Genomic DNA, 15,198 nt, shown 5'->3' with positions numbered 1-15,198 from the left:
GTAGAGGAGGGGCCACGCTGTAGAGGAGGGGCCATGGTGTAGAGGAGGGGCCACGCTGTAGAGGAGGGGCCACGCTGTAGAGGAGGAGCCACGCTGTAGAGGAGGGGCCACGCTGTAGAGGAGGGGCCACGCTGTAGAGGAGGAGCCACGCTGTAGAGGAGGGGCCACGCTGTAGAGGAGGAGCCACGCTGTAGAGGAGGAGCCACGCTGTAGAGGAGGGCCTTGTTGCCCTCCGCGCGGAGAGTGGAGGCAGGGCGATCGTAGCCTCCCCTCCCGAGACCCAGAGCTGGGCGCTTCTTGTGCCTGCTAGATGGTAGAGAGGGCCCTCTGAGGAGAGGTGCAGGCAGGGCCCCTGGTGTGATGGAAGAGAGGCCCTCTGAGGAGAGGTGCAGGCAGGGCCCCTGGTGTGATGGAAGAGAGGCCCTCTGAGGAGAGGTGCAGGCAGGGCCCCTGGTGTGATGGAAGAGAGGCCCTCTGAGGAGAGGTGCAGGCAGGGCCCCTGGTGTGATGGAAGAGAGGCCCTCTGAGGAGAGGTGCAGGCAGGGCCCCTGGTGTGATGGAAGAGAGGCCCTCTGAGGAGAGGTGCAGGCAGGGCCCCTGGTGTGATGGAAGAGAGGGCCCTCTGAGGAGAGGTGCAGGCAGGGCCCCTGGTGTGATGGAAGAGAGGGCCCTCTGAGGAGAGGTGCAGGCAGGGCCCCTGGTGTGATGGAAGAGAGGCCCTCTGAGGAGAGGTGCAGGCAGGGTCCCTGGTGTGATGGAGGAGAGGCCCTCTGAGGAGAGGTGCAGGCAGGGCCCCTGGTGTGATGGAGGAGAGGCCCTCTGAGGAGAGGTGCAGGCAGGGCCCCTGGTGTGATGGAGGAGAGGGCCCTCTGAGGAGAGGTGCAGGCAGGGCCCCTGGTGTGATGGAAGAGAGGCCCTCTGAGGAGATGTGCAGGCAGGGCCCCTGGTGTGATGGAAGAGAGGCCCTCTGAGGAGAGGTGCAGGCAGGGCCCCTGGTGTGATGGAAGAGAGGCCCTCTGAGGAGAGGTGCAGGAAGGGCCCCTGGTGTGATGGAAGAGAGGCCCTCTGAGGAGAGGTGCAGGCAGGGCCCCTGGTGTGATGGAAGAGAGGCCCTCTGAGGAGAGGTGCAGGCAGGGCCCCTGGTGTGATGGAAGAGAGGCCCTCTGAGGAGAGGTGCAGGCAGGGCCCCTGGTCTGATGGAAGAGAGGCCCTCTGAGGAGAGGTGCAGGCAGGGCCCCTGGTGTGATGGAAGAGAGGCCCTCTGAGGAGAGGTGCAGGAAGGGCCCCTGGTGTGATGGAAGAGAGGGCCTCTGAGGAGAGGTGCAGGGAGGGTCCCGGGCCCCTGGTGTTGGCGAAACGCCCTGAAAAGGCCACAGGGCCTGCTTAACCCTTAACACTGCTTAACCCTTTCACTGCCACACTACAGAAGGTTAACCCTTTACTATCACACTACCAACGGTAACCGTCGGTAGTGTGATAGTAAAGGGTTAACCTTCTGTAGCGTGGCAGTGAAAGGGTTAACCTTCTGTGTATTGTCGCAGTGGCAATGTTTTGCAAAACATTAAATATCTTTGGAACTGTTTATGATAAAGTCTTGCTTTAAATCCTGAATTGGGAGATTATCTTCTCTAACTCTAATTGAAAGTGTACCCCCCCCCCCCTGTCGGAAATGGAAAGCTTTTCAATGTTCATGAGGCAGAATTGTTACAATAGCCGATAATCCATTTCCTCAATGATAAATCCCTATACGGGTGGACCTCGCGGGCAGTCCAAAGCGACGTCAGACTACACCTCCCTATAGGGGGCGCCACCAGTTCCAAACATGGGCCTGGCGCAAATTTGGCCCTAAATGACAGTCTGTCCAAATGTCCCCAAACTTGGTGGATATTTTTTATTAAACTGTTGAAAAACATGTCCCCAAAATGCTTTCAAAATTGGGGGCACTACGAATTCAAAGAAAAGGGTAGTGGCATAACACAAATCAGACTATAAATAAAAAATTGTTTGTCCAATCATTACAAAACTCTGATGTGTTTCATAACACTGTGGAACCATGTGTGGGAAATTATTTTTAAATCTTAATGATCTGTTTTGGCTTGATCCCAGGAATTGCCGATTTGTTGTTAGGGCATGCCACCTGACGGAGATTTGCTCTCCACTGAGCGCATCTTTCTAGTTTTCATATCCTTCACATGGTATCATGGTGTATAATATAATATAACAGAAGTGATATCTCGCCCAGACCCAGCGCCATGGGCGGGCATTAGGGGGCCGGGCCCGCCCACTGAGTCAGCTGTGCCCACCCTGGTTAAAAAAAAAAAAAAAAAACGAAAAAAAAAAGAAAAAAACTTTTTTGGTCAATCAAAGTCGACTATTCAAATCCTTAGTCGGGGACAGCCCTAGTGGGCACTGATGTCAACAACAACACTACTGAAGCTAGCACGGCACTCTGTGAGAATTCGTTTTCTACCCCAGCTGATAGAGTTGTGCCCTTCCTGATGGCTTGTCGTACAGAACTTGTAAGTCGCTTTGGATAAAAGCGTCAGCTAAATGACTAAATGTAAATGTAAATGTATGCTTCATCGACACAAGGCCAATTTAATTCAGTTGGCATTTGAGAAGGACTTAACAAAAAAGTTCAGGAATGAGTGGAGGGGCAGTGTTTTAAAAAGATTTCACTCTGTCCCCAAACGCCGCTTGCCGCTCTACTAATGGTGGTGAGTAGCCTGTGGAGGAATTTTATTTGCTTTTTTATGCACCTTATTTTTGTCAGTTCAGTTCAGTTTGTCAGTGAATTCATAAGTGTTGAATAAATGGAGACTTTTCAAAGATATAGAATAGAATAGAATAGAAATGTATTATCCTGAGGGAAATTTGACACTGCAAATCACTCAACATACATTTAGACAGAACAAGTCACGAATAAGAATAACAAAACAAATGGCCTAAGAATAGAATAAAATGAAATAGAATAAAAATTGAATAAAAGATACAGTAAATAAATACAGTAAAAATATACTGAAGTCTACAGTAGGTGTAATATTGCACAGTGCTGTTTAAAAAGTAAGAGTCCAGGAAGATGGTAACTGTCACTCTGTGCTCAGTGATGCAGTGAGGCTCAGTGATACATTGTATAGTCTGATGGCTGTCGGAATGAAGGACTTCCTGTGCCGTTCAGTGCTGCATTTAGGTAGTGTGAGCCTATAACATGCTCCTCCTGTCAGCCAAGTCTGTGTATAGTGGGTGGGAGGGGTTTTCCCTGATGGCCTGGAGCTTAGCAAGGTTCCTCCTCTCCGCCACCCTCGCTAGGGAGTCCAGCTCCACCCCAACCACGCTACTGGCCTTCCTGACCATCTTATCCAGCCTGTTTGTGTCCCCTGCTCTCAGTCCGCTGCCCCAGCAGGTCTGTTATATATATCTGTTCAGTCTGTTTTTGTATAAGTGAATGTTCTTAAGATAGAGAGAAATTAGATTTTTCAATTGCCTCTCTGCTGTTTAGTTCAGCACCGTGGGCAGCGCCAAGCAAGCCACAGCGCCGCTGAAACGTATAAAAGGGAACCTGTGTTGAAAAACCATTGTGCCCCCCCGAGAACATTTTATGCCCCCCCACTAATTTGTTTCTGCAGCCTGGTCTGATCTCGCCCACTGTGGCAAGTTCTCTTTTTCGTTTCATGTTTTCATAGACTGACAATTCTGTGGAATCTGCTGTATGACATAATGCTTGCACACTTCTCCTATAGGGAGGTGTAGTCTGACGTCGCTTTGGACTGCCCGCGAGGTCCACCCGTATAGGGATTTATCATTGGGAAAATGTATTATCGGCTATTGTAACAATTCTGCCTCATGAACATTGGCAAGCTTTCCATTTTTGCACAAAATGAGTTCCCTTCTATCACTAACATTATTTGCATTTTTGGTTGAAATAAAATTTGACGTAATTTTTTTACGATTAACACATTCGGGGCCATTGGGATTAGACAGGGCCCACTCTATACGGCCACCATATCAAAACAAACTTTCATTGTGCGTGAGGCTGTTTGTAGAGCTAAATCTATACTTTATATTATTGCTATCTGTCCATTCTCATTGTCAATTGACACTATAAACCGTCCCTTCAATATGTTTTAAATAAAAAAAAATGTCATCAATACGTTCCCATTTTATAGCGTTGTGAATATGAACGTTATAGCAGAATGTTCTGGGGTATTTCCTGGAACGCGAGATATAGGGTGCTAAGCTAGTTAAATCGAATGGCGTTTCGGCTATAGACAAGCTAGAGCTAAAACTCAAAATGCATATTGTCGGTATCATGGTCCACCATGAATGCATGAAAGGGGGGGGGGGACGTCGTTTCTGATTATTGATTACCAATAACGGCATTAGCCTCAGTAGCCTTATTCGCTGATCGGCTGGTTGGGTATGATAACAAGGCCTGATCAGCATGTAATTTACATGAAAAAGCTCTTACCTGTGGCCGGTTGGAATGCAAAAAGGATTTCCCAGTTATCCATCGCCATCTGGTGGATCCATATGTCCATTGGCTGATGATATATAGCTTTACTGCATACTGAATTCAGCGTCCCAAAAACGATTCCAGGCCATCGGCTACACGCATAGCTTTAGGCTAACAGAAAAGTCCATTCATACTAATAAAAAAAACAAACACCGGTCAGTAACAGGGAACACTGCATTATCGAGACAGCTCCCCTACGAGGATCTGGCCGGTAATGCACTTTTCCGAATTCCAAGAGTAGGGTAAATCTGCAGTGCCGCTCTGTGACATTGAGTAGGATATTACAATGGAATAAAAGCCAAAAAACCTTACCACGTATATATACGTCATTGGCCGTCAAGCATTGGATCCGAAACACGTGGTTGGCCCCGAATGTGTTAATTGCGAATATTTTCATGTTGAGTGTGACGACCCCCACTCTACCTGCAAATGGGGAGTCTTCTGACTCAAAGAGCAGGGTGGAGTGGGTAGGTCGTTACCCCAATTTGAATCACCTGGGCAGTGCAGAGAGCTGCCTGCAGCACCAGTATATATGTTCCCCTGTCTAATCCCCTCTGTCTGCTTCTCCCATCTGCTTCTCCCATCTGCTTACCCCACCAAACAGGACAGGTTGTATCAGCCACCAAGTGAACCAACTTTGGGATCCTTTGTCAGTTCTGATATATACCATTGTTGTTTAATTAGATTATTATTTGTTTAGATAGGATTAAATAAATTCTTTGTTAAATTGTTATCACGTGTGTTGACTCCCTTTATGTGATAAACCTCTGGTGCGTCATATGAGCTAATCTATAGATTGTGGATGAATACGCACAGAAAGGTACACCATGCAAATGTTCATGCTTTATTTGTTTTAAACGAGACGATTTAGAAATGGGCAATGGGGAAATACATTGCGATTTGGCAAGGTGTACCGGCCGGAAACAGCAATGACGTAACCACTACACCTCCCTATACTGTGGCGAATCTGCTGTATGACATAATGCTTGCACACTTCTCCTATACTCTGGCAGAGGTGGACTTTGTCCAGTGTCCCTATAGACGCAGAGAGACACCAGTGAGGATGTCTGTGTGAGAAAGACAGGAAAGGAAAGAGTGCAGAGAGACAGTCAGCAAAGAGAGGCCTCAGTTCTATTTCATACTGGTTTCCGCTCAGCGTCATTCTGCACTAACCTCACTTCGTGCACAGCACTGAATAAAAAACTCCACAATGTACCTTTACATACCGACATCCGTCTGGCCACACCCCTATCCGCTTACCTTCATAAGCAGGTGTGTGGTCACCTACTCGCCTCCTTCTTCACTTTCACCACAAGGAAGTGCCTTGGTATATACCCCACTTGACGAAGTTGTTTAGCGAAGAAAGTGTTTACATTTTTTCTTGCTTTTTTCTTCTCTCATATATTTAAAAAGAAAAAAGCGAAGTCATAATGTTTACCTCGGAGGGTCGTGCTAGCAACGTCACCCTTCACCAGCGGTTCTCCATTGCCTCCTCTGTCGTGCGTCTTGGAGCGTGGTTGAGGCCTCTTTCGTGGTTGGCAGCCACGCCCGGTAGGCGTCCAATGGATAGTTTGCCTCTCCAAGGAGCTGGTGCACCAGCGCCGTCTCCTGTGCGATGGCCTGGTTCCGGCTCTGGTTCCTCTGCCTCCGGGGAGTCGTCCGCTGTTGGGCGGCCGGCTCCTCTGGTTGCGGGGGATTTGAGACGCAAACGTTTTGCGCCGGCTCGCTCCCGTCGCAAGATGGTGGCTTGTAGACGCGAACGGCCTGGTTTTGGTGAGTTGCTGGAGCCGGATGAGGATGCGTCTGATTCTCCATGGCCGATGGAAACAGAGGACTACATGGTAGAAGCGGACAGGTTCTTGTTCGAAGCCCCGGTGGAGACATGTCCGCCGCCCGTCCAGGTAACACTGGAGGGGGGTGAGATGTCTCCTTGGGATTTCTCGTACGCGGATGTTGGGTTAGAACCTCCGACTCGGCGGCGGGATGCCCTGCTATCAGCCACATCAGAATGTGGTTCTTTAACCAGTAGTCTGCTGCATGTGAGGGACGCGAGCTTGGTGGGGGAAAGTATGCAGGGGGAACTGCGTGCTTTGTTCCCCGAGCTCATGGCGGGGGCGGCAGTCGCAAACGGCGTGCCGCTGCCACTGCCTGTTCCTATTCCTGACGATCTCATAGGTCATCTATGGCAACGCCGTCCGGTGAGAGGGGTGGACGTTGTCTGTCCATTTTTCCCCTCAATGGAGGTCTACGTCCGTCAGGGACAGGTGGTCTCCCACATCATGGGCCTTACCCCCGCCTATGTGCAAGTCACGAGGGTGGTGGGTTTGGTAGAAGGCATGAAGGAGGGCGTGCCTCGGCTTGATAGGCTGATGGCGGCGCTCCTTTGTCCTGAGGTGGTGTGGGAGCCGTTACGGAAGCCGGTTCCCCAAGGGAAATCGGCGAGGCGGTTGGCTTTCTGGATGACCAGTCATTTATCTCCGTGACGCAATTTTTGGCTGCCACTTCTAACATCGTGCAGCTGGCGAGATTCATGCCCGGGATACTGACGGGCGGTACGGAGCTGACTGATTTGCAACATGATCAGCTCGCCCAGTCGGCAGGAGCCATCCTGCATCTGATCCAGCCGCAGGCCATAGCCGCTGGGAAAGTACGCGCCCTGGCCACTCTAGTACAGCGCCACCTTTGGCTGGAGCAGGCGCGTGTGCCGGAGAAGAAGAGGACTCCACTTCTGACGACACCCCTCTCCGATGCAATTGATGACCTCAACCTGCAGGGAGATGCAGGAGGAGCGTTCCGTGCTCCAGCCTCATTTCCCCCCGCCCGATGTCGCCGGTGGAGTCAGACGGCAGGCTCGTCGTCGGGGGTTCCGCCGCCGTAGCCGCCGCTGCTACCACCGCCACTGCTACCACCGCCACTGCTGGACCTTCGGCAAAGAAGGCCAGGAGGAGAGAGGGCGCCTCCGCCACTGCAGCCGACCCATCTACGTCCGGAGGTGACGGTAGGGATCGTCATGACCAGCCTCCGATCGTTTACCGTCCCTCCGGGGCTCCCCGAGGTGGCAAGTCCCGAGCGGCTCGTGGCAGGCGTCGCTGAAAAAAGTTGACTTTTTCCCTCTGTGGTCCCCCCCTGTTCCCTTCCCGGCCCAAATATGATTTGTTTATAGAAAATAAAGAGTCCCTCCTAAAAACTGTATTTTTTGTTACAAACTGTGTGTTTATTCACCAAACATATGATGGGGATACGACGTGTGAATCTTTCGCTAGTATGGGTTTGATAGGAGGGCTAGACGCTACATTCATGTTAGAGCTTAAGCAAGGCCTGCAGCTTTCACTCGGTTGAAAAAGTATTTTTTTCTGCCTCGACCTGAATCTTCACATAAAGGTAGAGGTTAGTTGTGTGCTCTGTTGCTTAAACAGTGATATTGAGCCGCAACACTATTGTGTTGGTCTGCAGTAATGCTCGTATGAAAAAGTACCGCGGCTCATGCCGCTCTCTCTCTATCAGATTTTCTGTGTCTTACAACATAGATACGGGTGTCGGGTTCACACATATATAACTTGGCCTTGTTATAAACCCTGTTCACAGATGTGTCTGTGGCTAGCGTGCATTGAATTAGCTTGCGCTGTTCATTAGCATATTGGCTACTTAAGGTATCATATGGCTGTTTGTTGTTGTCGTATGCAAGGGTTGGGCTTGCGAGGGGGTACCGGATAAACCCCTCCTTCCCTCTTCTGATTGGTCAGGGGGTTTCCCCCGTCATAGCAAACGTCACTAGGCACGTTTCTATTGGATGACGGCTTCCGTGAATTTTTTCAGACCCGTATGTAGGGTCTGTTATTGTCAAGTTGTCGGGGCAGAGCGTAGGAACTTACTGTTCTACTACGCTCGATATACGTGTGACTTGAGTCTGTTGGTCACATGACTCAATGTTACCGTGACTTTTCAATCTATGGCTCACGTGGGAAGTCTCTCTGAGGATTCCCGTCTCCTCTCTGTGGTGAGAGTGGCGGGATGTAAGAATGTAAAAAATGTTTACCCTCGGCCGCGTCACGTGGGATTCATGTCAGTCGGTGTTTCTTTCTTTTTAATAATAAAAAGAGTGAAGAATATGAAGCACGACAACTTCTTGTCGTTCTCCCAGGCGACTTGAAGGACCAATGTCTGGTGTCTGGTTAGACTATCCATTGATGTGTTTAGGTCTCGACGCGTACATAGTGCTGGCTCGGGGTGTTTTCTGATAAGAATCATGCAGGAGGCTAGTACGCCTTGGTTGCTCGTTATTAAAACAGCATTTTTATAGGGCAACTGGGATGGGGGATTTTTTCCTCTTCCGAGCGCCTGTTACTGGGTCTCGACGGATTCTCGTTCATATCTGGGGGATGTTAACGGAATAGATCAGAACATAGGTAGAGGGGTCTCACGCCCTTGGGGTGGGCCACTGAGCGCGGTACAAATGGGACCGTCTGGGTGGCGCCCTCTTTTCATGTTTTAGATCGACACGCATACCTACCCCCTCTCCTGGAGTGGGCATGTCGGCGTGGTTAGGGCACAGGACTGGTTCTGGTCGCACTGGTCCAGGTCAGTTAACCCGTTGTCCACCGGGGACGCAGATCTGCTGTTCTGGTACCCTGAGGGACTTGTGCTTTTTTCGGGGGGAAAATGCCGGGTCGGCCCGGGTGTCACAGGGTTAGGCGTTATGGAGACCCTTTGTTGGGTACATGTTGTACTCTGCACTATCATAAAGGGGCTGGTTCTCCATTCTTTTCGCTCTTCTCTCACGCATGGCGAAGAGGGGGCTGTTGGGGTGGTCTTCTGGACCTCCTCTGGTAGCCCTGTGTGCTTCCCGAGCCGCCGGGCCCGGTCCGAAGTTGTGTTTCGTCGACTTGTAGGCCTGGAATAACCCTTTTTTGAAAACTGAAACACTTGTACTGCGGTGATATACCCGCAGGTGTGTTTTGGAGGTTTATAGGAACAACCACCGCATGTGGTACCAAGAGGGTAGTTGATTCCCTGGTGTGTTGGAGCAGAGTCAACTCCCGGGTTACCCGGTTGAGTGTGCCCCTGCACGTTCATGACGTCTGCCAATTGTGTCAGCCTTCTCTGCCTCGACCCCTCTGGGTGGTTTTTTTTTGGTGGAGGCTTTGTCATGGTGCGCAACAATGCCAGCATATGCCCCTTCCGCCCGGTGCTGTTTTCAGTTGACCCCTTTGGCGCCTGTCTCGTCCGCAGTGCTCCAGGCTCGGGTCTAAAGCCTGCTGCCTGGTTTAAGGGATCGACCCCTCTGGGGTCGTCTCCCCGGTGCGCTGCCTGCTTCCGTTATGGTTAGCCTTTTGAGTGCTTCAAGTTACGGCCATGCTGACTGCCTGTGTTGCAGGGTCAGTGTGCCAGGCGGCGTACTAGTGGGAGGAAGGGCCCGCTCTTGGAGGGGCCCTGTCCGAATATGCTGGCGATGTGGGGGGCGGTGTCACTAAGTGACCGCCTGGTGAGGTCTTGATGCTTGGCGTCATTGACCTCTCCGGGCCCCCCTTTTTCCAGGGGATCCAGTCCCTTCAGCGGGTCTGGGTCTTCCTTCGCGCTCCGCTGCTACGGTCTTGCCGCGGGGTTGAGTTTGCTCTTGACCCCGTGATTTGGGGGGCAGTAACGAGGTTTGTTCCTTCCGTTCGTTCCCTGGTGGCATGCGGGTTGTGCGTGTGCGTAGTCGTGGGGTAAAGCCGCGGTCTGCTCACCCTGTGCGTTGAGTTGCTCGAGTTCCTCTTCGCACGGTCGGATCCGTCTCCCTCCCGTCCTCCAATATGGAGGGTATCCCTCCATCAGGGAGGGTCGGGGGGCTCGGTCCTCTCCGGTCTGATGGTTGTGGGGGGCCTCAGCGGGGTACATTTGTCGAGCTTCTGGCTTCCGCTCAGCTCCTGTTGTGCAGAATGACGCTGAGCGGAAACCAGTATGAAATAGAACGTAAGGTTATGTATATAACCAAGTTCTATGAATACTGGTGACGCTCAGCGTCAGGACGCCACTGCGGCCCTTGACCTCGCCTTGTGGTGAAAGTTTGGGAAGGAGGCGAGTAGGTGACCACACACCTGCTTATGAAGGTAAGCGGATATGGGGTGTGGCCAGACGGATGTCGGTATGTAAAGGTACATTGTGGAGTTTTTTATTCAGTGCTGTGCACAAAGTGAGGTTAGTGCAGAATGACGCTGAGTGTCACCAGTATTCATAGAACTTGGTTATATACATAACCTTACGTTAACAGGGATCTAGATTAAATAGCACAATTAGATATATGATATATATATTATAGAGACCTCAGTTAACAGGACCACATTAAATAGTACTATTATATATATATATATTATAGAGACCTCAGTTAACAGGACTACATTAAATAGTACTATTATATATATATTATAGAGACCTCAGTTAACAGGACTACATTAAATAGTACTATTATATATATATATATTATAGAGACCTCAGTTAACAGGACTACATTAAATAGTACTATTATATATATATTATAGAGACCTCAGTTAACAGGACTACATTAAATAGTACTATTATATATATATTATAGAGACCTCAGTTAACAGGACTACATTAAATAGTACTATTATATATATTATAGAGACCTCAGTTAACAGGACTACATTAAATAGTACTATTATATATATTATAGAGACCTCAGTTAACAGGGATCTAGATTACATAGCACTATTAGATACAGTATATATTATAGAGACCTCAGTTAACGGGACTACATTAAATAGTACTATTATATATATATTATAGAGACCTCACTTAACAGGGATCTAGATTAAATAACACTATTAGATACAGTATATATTAGAGAGACCTCAGTTAACTGGACTACATTAAATAGTAATATTATATATATATATTATAGAAACCTCAGTTAACAGGGATCTAGATTAAATAGCACTATTAGATACAGTATATATTAGAGAGATCTGAGTTAACAGGGATCTAGATTAAATAGCACTATTAGATATATATTAGAGAGACCTCAGTTAACCCAACCGTCTGTAGTGTGGTAGTGAAAGGGTTAACCTCCTGTGTGGTGTGGCAGTGAAAGGGTTAAACATTTGTGTGGTGTGGCAGTGAAAGGGTTAACCTTTCTGCATTGCCGCAGTGAAAGGGTTAACCATTTGTGTCGTGTGGCAGTGAAAGGGTTAACCTTTCTGTATTGTCGCAGTGAAATGGGTTAACCATTTGGTAGTGTGGTGGTAGTGAAAGGGTTAACAGGGACAGGGAATTTCCTCTCACGGAGTACTGATGAGGGAGGGGGGGGTTTGAGGAGGGAGAGGGGCGGGGCTGTTCTGTGCCCGGCACCTTGAGCAGCCCCGACGGCCCTGATTGGACGCTGAAGGGCTGTCCTCACAGACATGTTTTTTTATAAAAGCCCTTCCCAGGTGGCCTGGCTCTTTCAAACCTGGAGCACTGAGCAGCTTCGACACACTCAAGAGAGAGAGAGAGAGACACACACACACACTGACGATTCAAAACTGTTTTGGACTATAAAGAGTGTATATTTCTATATTGACAACTTGTCTGTTGCTCCAGCTGGCTACTCCGTCACTGAGGATCTCTGAGGTATACTGACCGTCAGACATATTGACCAGGCGACTTCAAGTTCACACTAGACTGCCCTTACTTTACAAGACACCGTTCATCTCAAGAGTTTATACAGTAGACCTGAATCTTTGCCATGACGGTGATACCGGAGACCTTCTTCACCCTCCTCCTCATCCTCCTCCTCCACCACGGTCTGCTCACTCTGACAGCTTCATCCTCCTCCTCATCCTCGGAGGAGAGCGGGGAGCAGCACAGTGGAGAGCAGCATCCAGGACCTAAGGTGAGTTGTGTGATGGATAGATACTGTGAGTTGTGTGATGGATAGATACAGTGAGTTGTGATGGATAGATACAGTGAGTTGTGATGGATAGATACAGTGAGTTGTGATGGATAGATACAGTGAGTTGTGATGGATAGATACAGTGAGTTGTGATGGATAGATACAGTGTGTTGTGATGGATAGATACAGTGTGTTGTGATGGATAGATACAGTGTGTTGTGATGGATAGATACAGTGATAGCTGGGTGAGTTGTGATGGATAGAGACAGTGCTAGCTGGTGAGATGTGATGGATAGATACAGTGTGTTGTGATGGATAGATACAGTGCTAGCTGGTGTGAGTTGTGATGGATAGAGACAGTGCTAGCTGGGTGAGATGTGATGGATAGATACAGTGCTAGCTGGGTGAGATGTGATGGATAGATACAGTGCTAGCTGGGTGATATATTTTGATATTTTATTAAGGATCCCCATTAGTTAGTGCCGTAGCAACTAGCTAGTCTTCCTGGGGTCCACACATAAAAACACACACAACAGTCATCAGACAGTTCATTGATATAACAAACAATAAACAGAAATTCATCAGTGTATAACTAGGCAAAGAATATGAATAAAAAACAAAACAAAGGAATAGACAAAAATAAACTACAAAATTATAAAATATGAAAAGGAAATGCATAGAAAAAGCATAACCGGGCCAATACAAAACATGCTCAAGGCAAAAACACATGAGATGTGATGGATAGATACAGTGCTAGCTGGGACAGATATTTGACTTATATAACTCTCAGGGGTTCATTTAAAGTGATACCTTCAAAGATGTAAGGATGTGATTGATTGATTGATTGATTGATTGATTGATTGATTGATTGATTGATTGATTGATTGATTGATTGATTGAAAACTGTATTAACAGATTGCAGAATGGGTACAATACAGTACGGCTCAATGTGTTGATTAAAATTGATGTTATTTAAAGGTGATACCCTTAATAAACATAAGCTCTATTAAAGAAAAATAAATGTACTTCCAAAACATTGATTAGTTTAGATTGATTGATTAGATTGATTCGTTTAGGTTTGTTTTGGGACACAAAGCTAGTAAGAGAGAGGGGGGGGGGGGGGGGGGGGGGGGGGTGGTCTAGTTCCTACAGGAAAGTATTTTCAAGGCTGAAGGCTGATCAATCTCCTCTTTGTCACAGTGACAGGCCACTGATACACCTATTGAAAATATAATATGAGTATAATATGAATATAATATGAATAGACACAGCTGCTGCTGATTCTGAGGCATTTCAACATTCTGATAGGTGGGGTCAAATTATGGAGTAATTACATATGTAGAGAGAGAGAGAGAGAGAGAGAGAGAGAGAGAGAGAGAGAGAGAGAGAGAGAGAGAGAAGAGAGAGAGAGAGAGAGAGAGAGAGAGAGAGAGAGAGAGAGAGAGAGAGAGAGAGAGAGAGAGAGAGAGAGAGAGAGAGAGAGAAAGAGAGAAGAGAGAGAGAGATAGAGTGAGAGATAGAGTGAGAGAGGAGAGAGAGAGGGGAGAGAGAGAGAGAGAGAGGAGAGGGGAGAGAGAGAGAGAGAGAGAGAGAGAGAGAGAGAGAGAGAGAGAGATGAGAGAGAGAGAGAGAGAGAGAGAGAGAGATAGAGTGAGAGATAGAGTGAGAGATAGAGTGAGAGAGGAGAGAGAGAGGGGAGAGAGAGAGAGAGAGAGGAGAGGGGAGAGAGAGAGAGAGAGGGGAGAGAGAGATAGAGTGAGAGATAGAGTGAGAGAGAGAGGATAGGGGAGAGAGAGAGGAGAGAGAGAGAGAGAAGAGAGAGAGAGACAGGAAAGGGCAGATTAGCTATAGTATAATGGATCATATTGCATGAGCTATTAGACACTCTTATAACAGGCTTATAACATCTCTATGAACCAAATTACAAATGGATGTATGCATATACTTTGCCTGGCCATAGATATAAGTCATAAATCATAATCATAATTGGAAAATCTAATGTGCAACAAGGTACAGGGCCACTTGTTAGAGCGCTCCCCTGACCATCTATTCATAATGGAGTTTTAAAAGCTTTAATGGTTCTCTTATCTAATTGACACGTTATAAAGAACACTTGTGTTTTATGAATGGATTATATTATCAACATGACTCTCGTTTGGTTGTAAATACACCATGTGATGAAGCTAACCAATAAGCTGGCAGCAGCAGCACAGCCGCAGTGACCAGCAGAAATACTGCAAGCTTTCCAAGTATAAATACTCCACGTGAGGAAGTGGCAGTGGTGGAAGATTTACTTGGGCGACAGCGGCTCAGGAGGTAGAGCAGTCGTCTGGTAATCCGGAGGTTCTCAGTTCGATTCCCTCTCCTCACGGGCAGCGTGTCAAAGTGTCGTTGAGCAAGACACTTAACGCCTAATTGCTCCCGATGTGCAGGTCGGCACCTTGCATGGTTGCCTCTGCCAGGTGTGTGTGTGAGTGAGAGTGAATGTGTGAGCGAATGGGTAAAATGTGAGTAACAAATTGTAAAGTGCTTTGGATAAAAGCGCTATATAAAAATGCAGCCATTTACCATTTACTTACTTAATAGTTACTTAATGGTTACTTAATAGTACTCTGGTAGAAGAGAAAGTCCTCCATTCAAAATGCTACTTACGTAAAAGTTGAGAAACTTTACTTAAGTATCAAAAGTAAAAGTATACATCCTACATGATGTTTGTGTATTCCAGTGTTTTGGAGCGTTCAATCCTCGCTCCATTGACCTATAAATGTGATGTTAAAGTGGTATGTGGTCCAGTTATGCTGCTCTGGTTGAAGGT

At 47.8% G+C, this 15,198-nt stretch overlaps 1 protein-coding gene across 1 annotated transcript in view; it reads left to right on the top strand.

The window, feature by feature from the left end:
- Window positions 1-12,236: 12,236 nt before the first annotated feature.
- ca9 (carbonic anhydrase IX) overlaps window positions 12,237-15,198 on the top strand; it is a gene marked incomplete at its 5' end in the record, with an annotated part of 48,670 nt that continues 45,708 nt past the window's right edge. The window contains one exon of the mRNA XM_084325951.1: window positions 12,237-12,383. Within this exon, the coding sequence (XP_084182077.1) occupies window positions 12,237-12,383 (147 nt within the window). The remainder of the gene's footprint in view (window positions 12,384-15,198) is intronic.

This window comes from Notolepis coatsorum (assembly GCF_963971535.1).
Source record: "Notolepis coatsorum genome assembly, chromosome: 12".
Lineage (NCBI taxonomy): Eukaryota > Metazoa > Chordata > Actinopteri > Aulopiformes > Paralepididae > Notolepis > Notolepis coatsorum.
The sequence above is the reverse complement of the archived record's forward strand: the minus strand, read 5'-3'. Positions and strand labels throughout refer to the sequence as shown.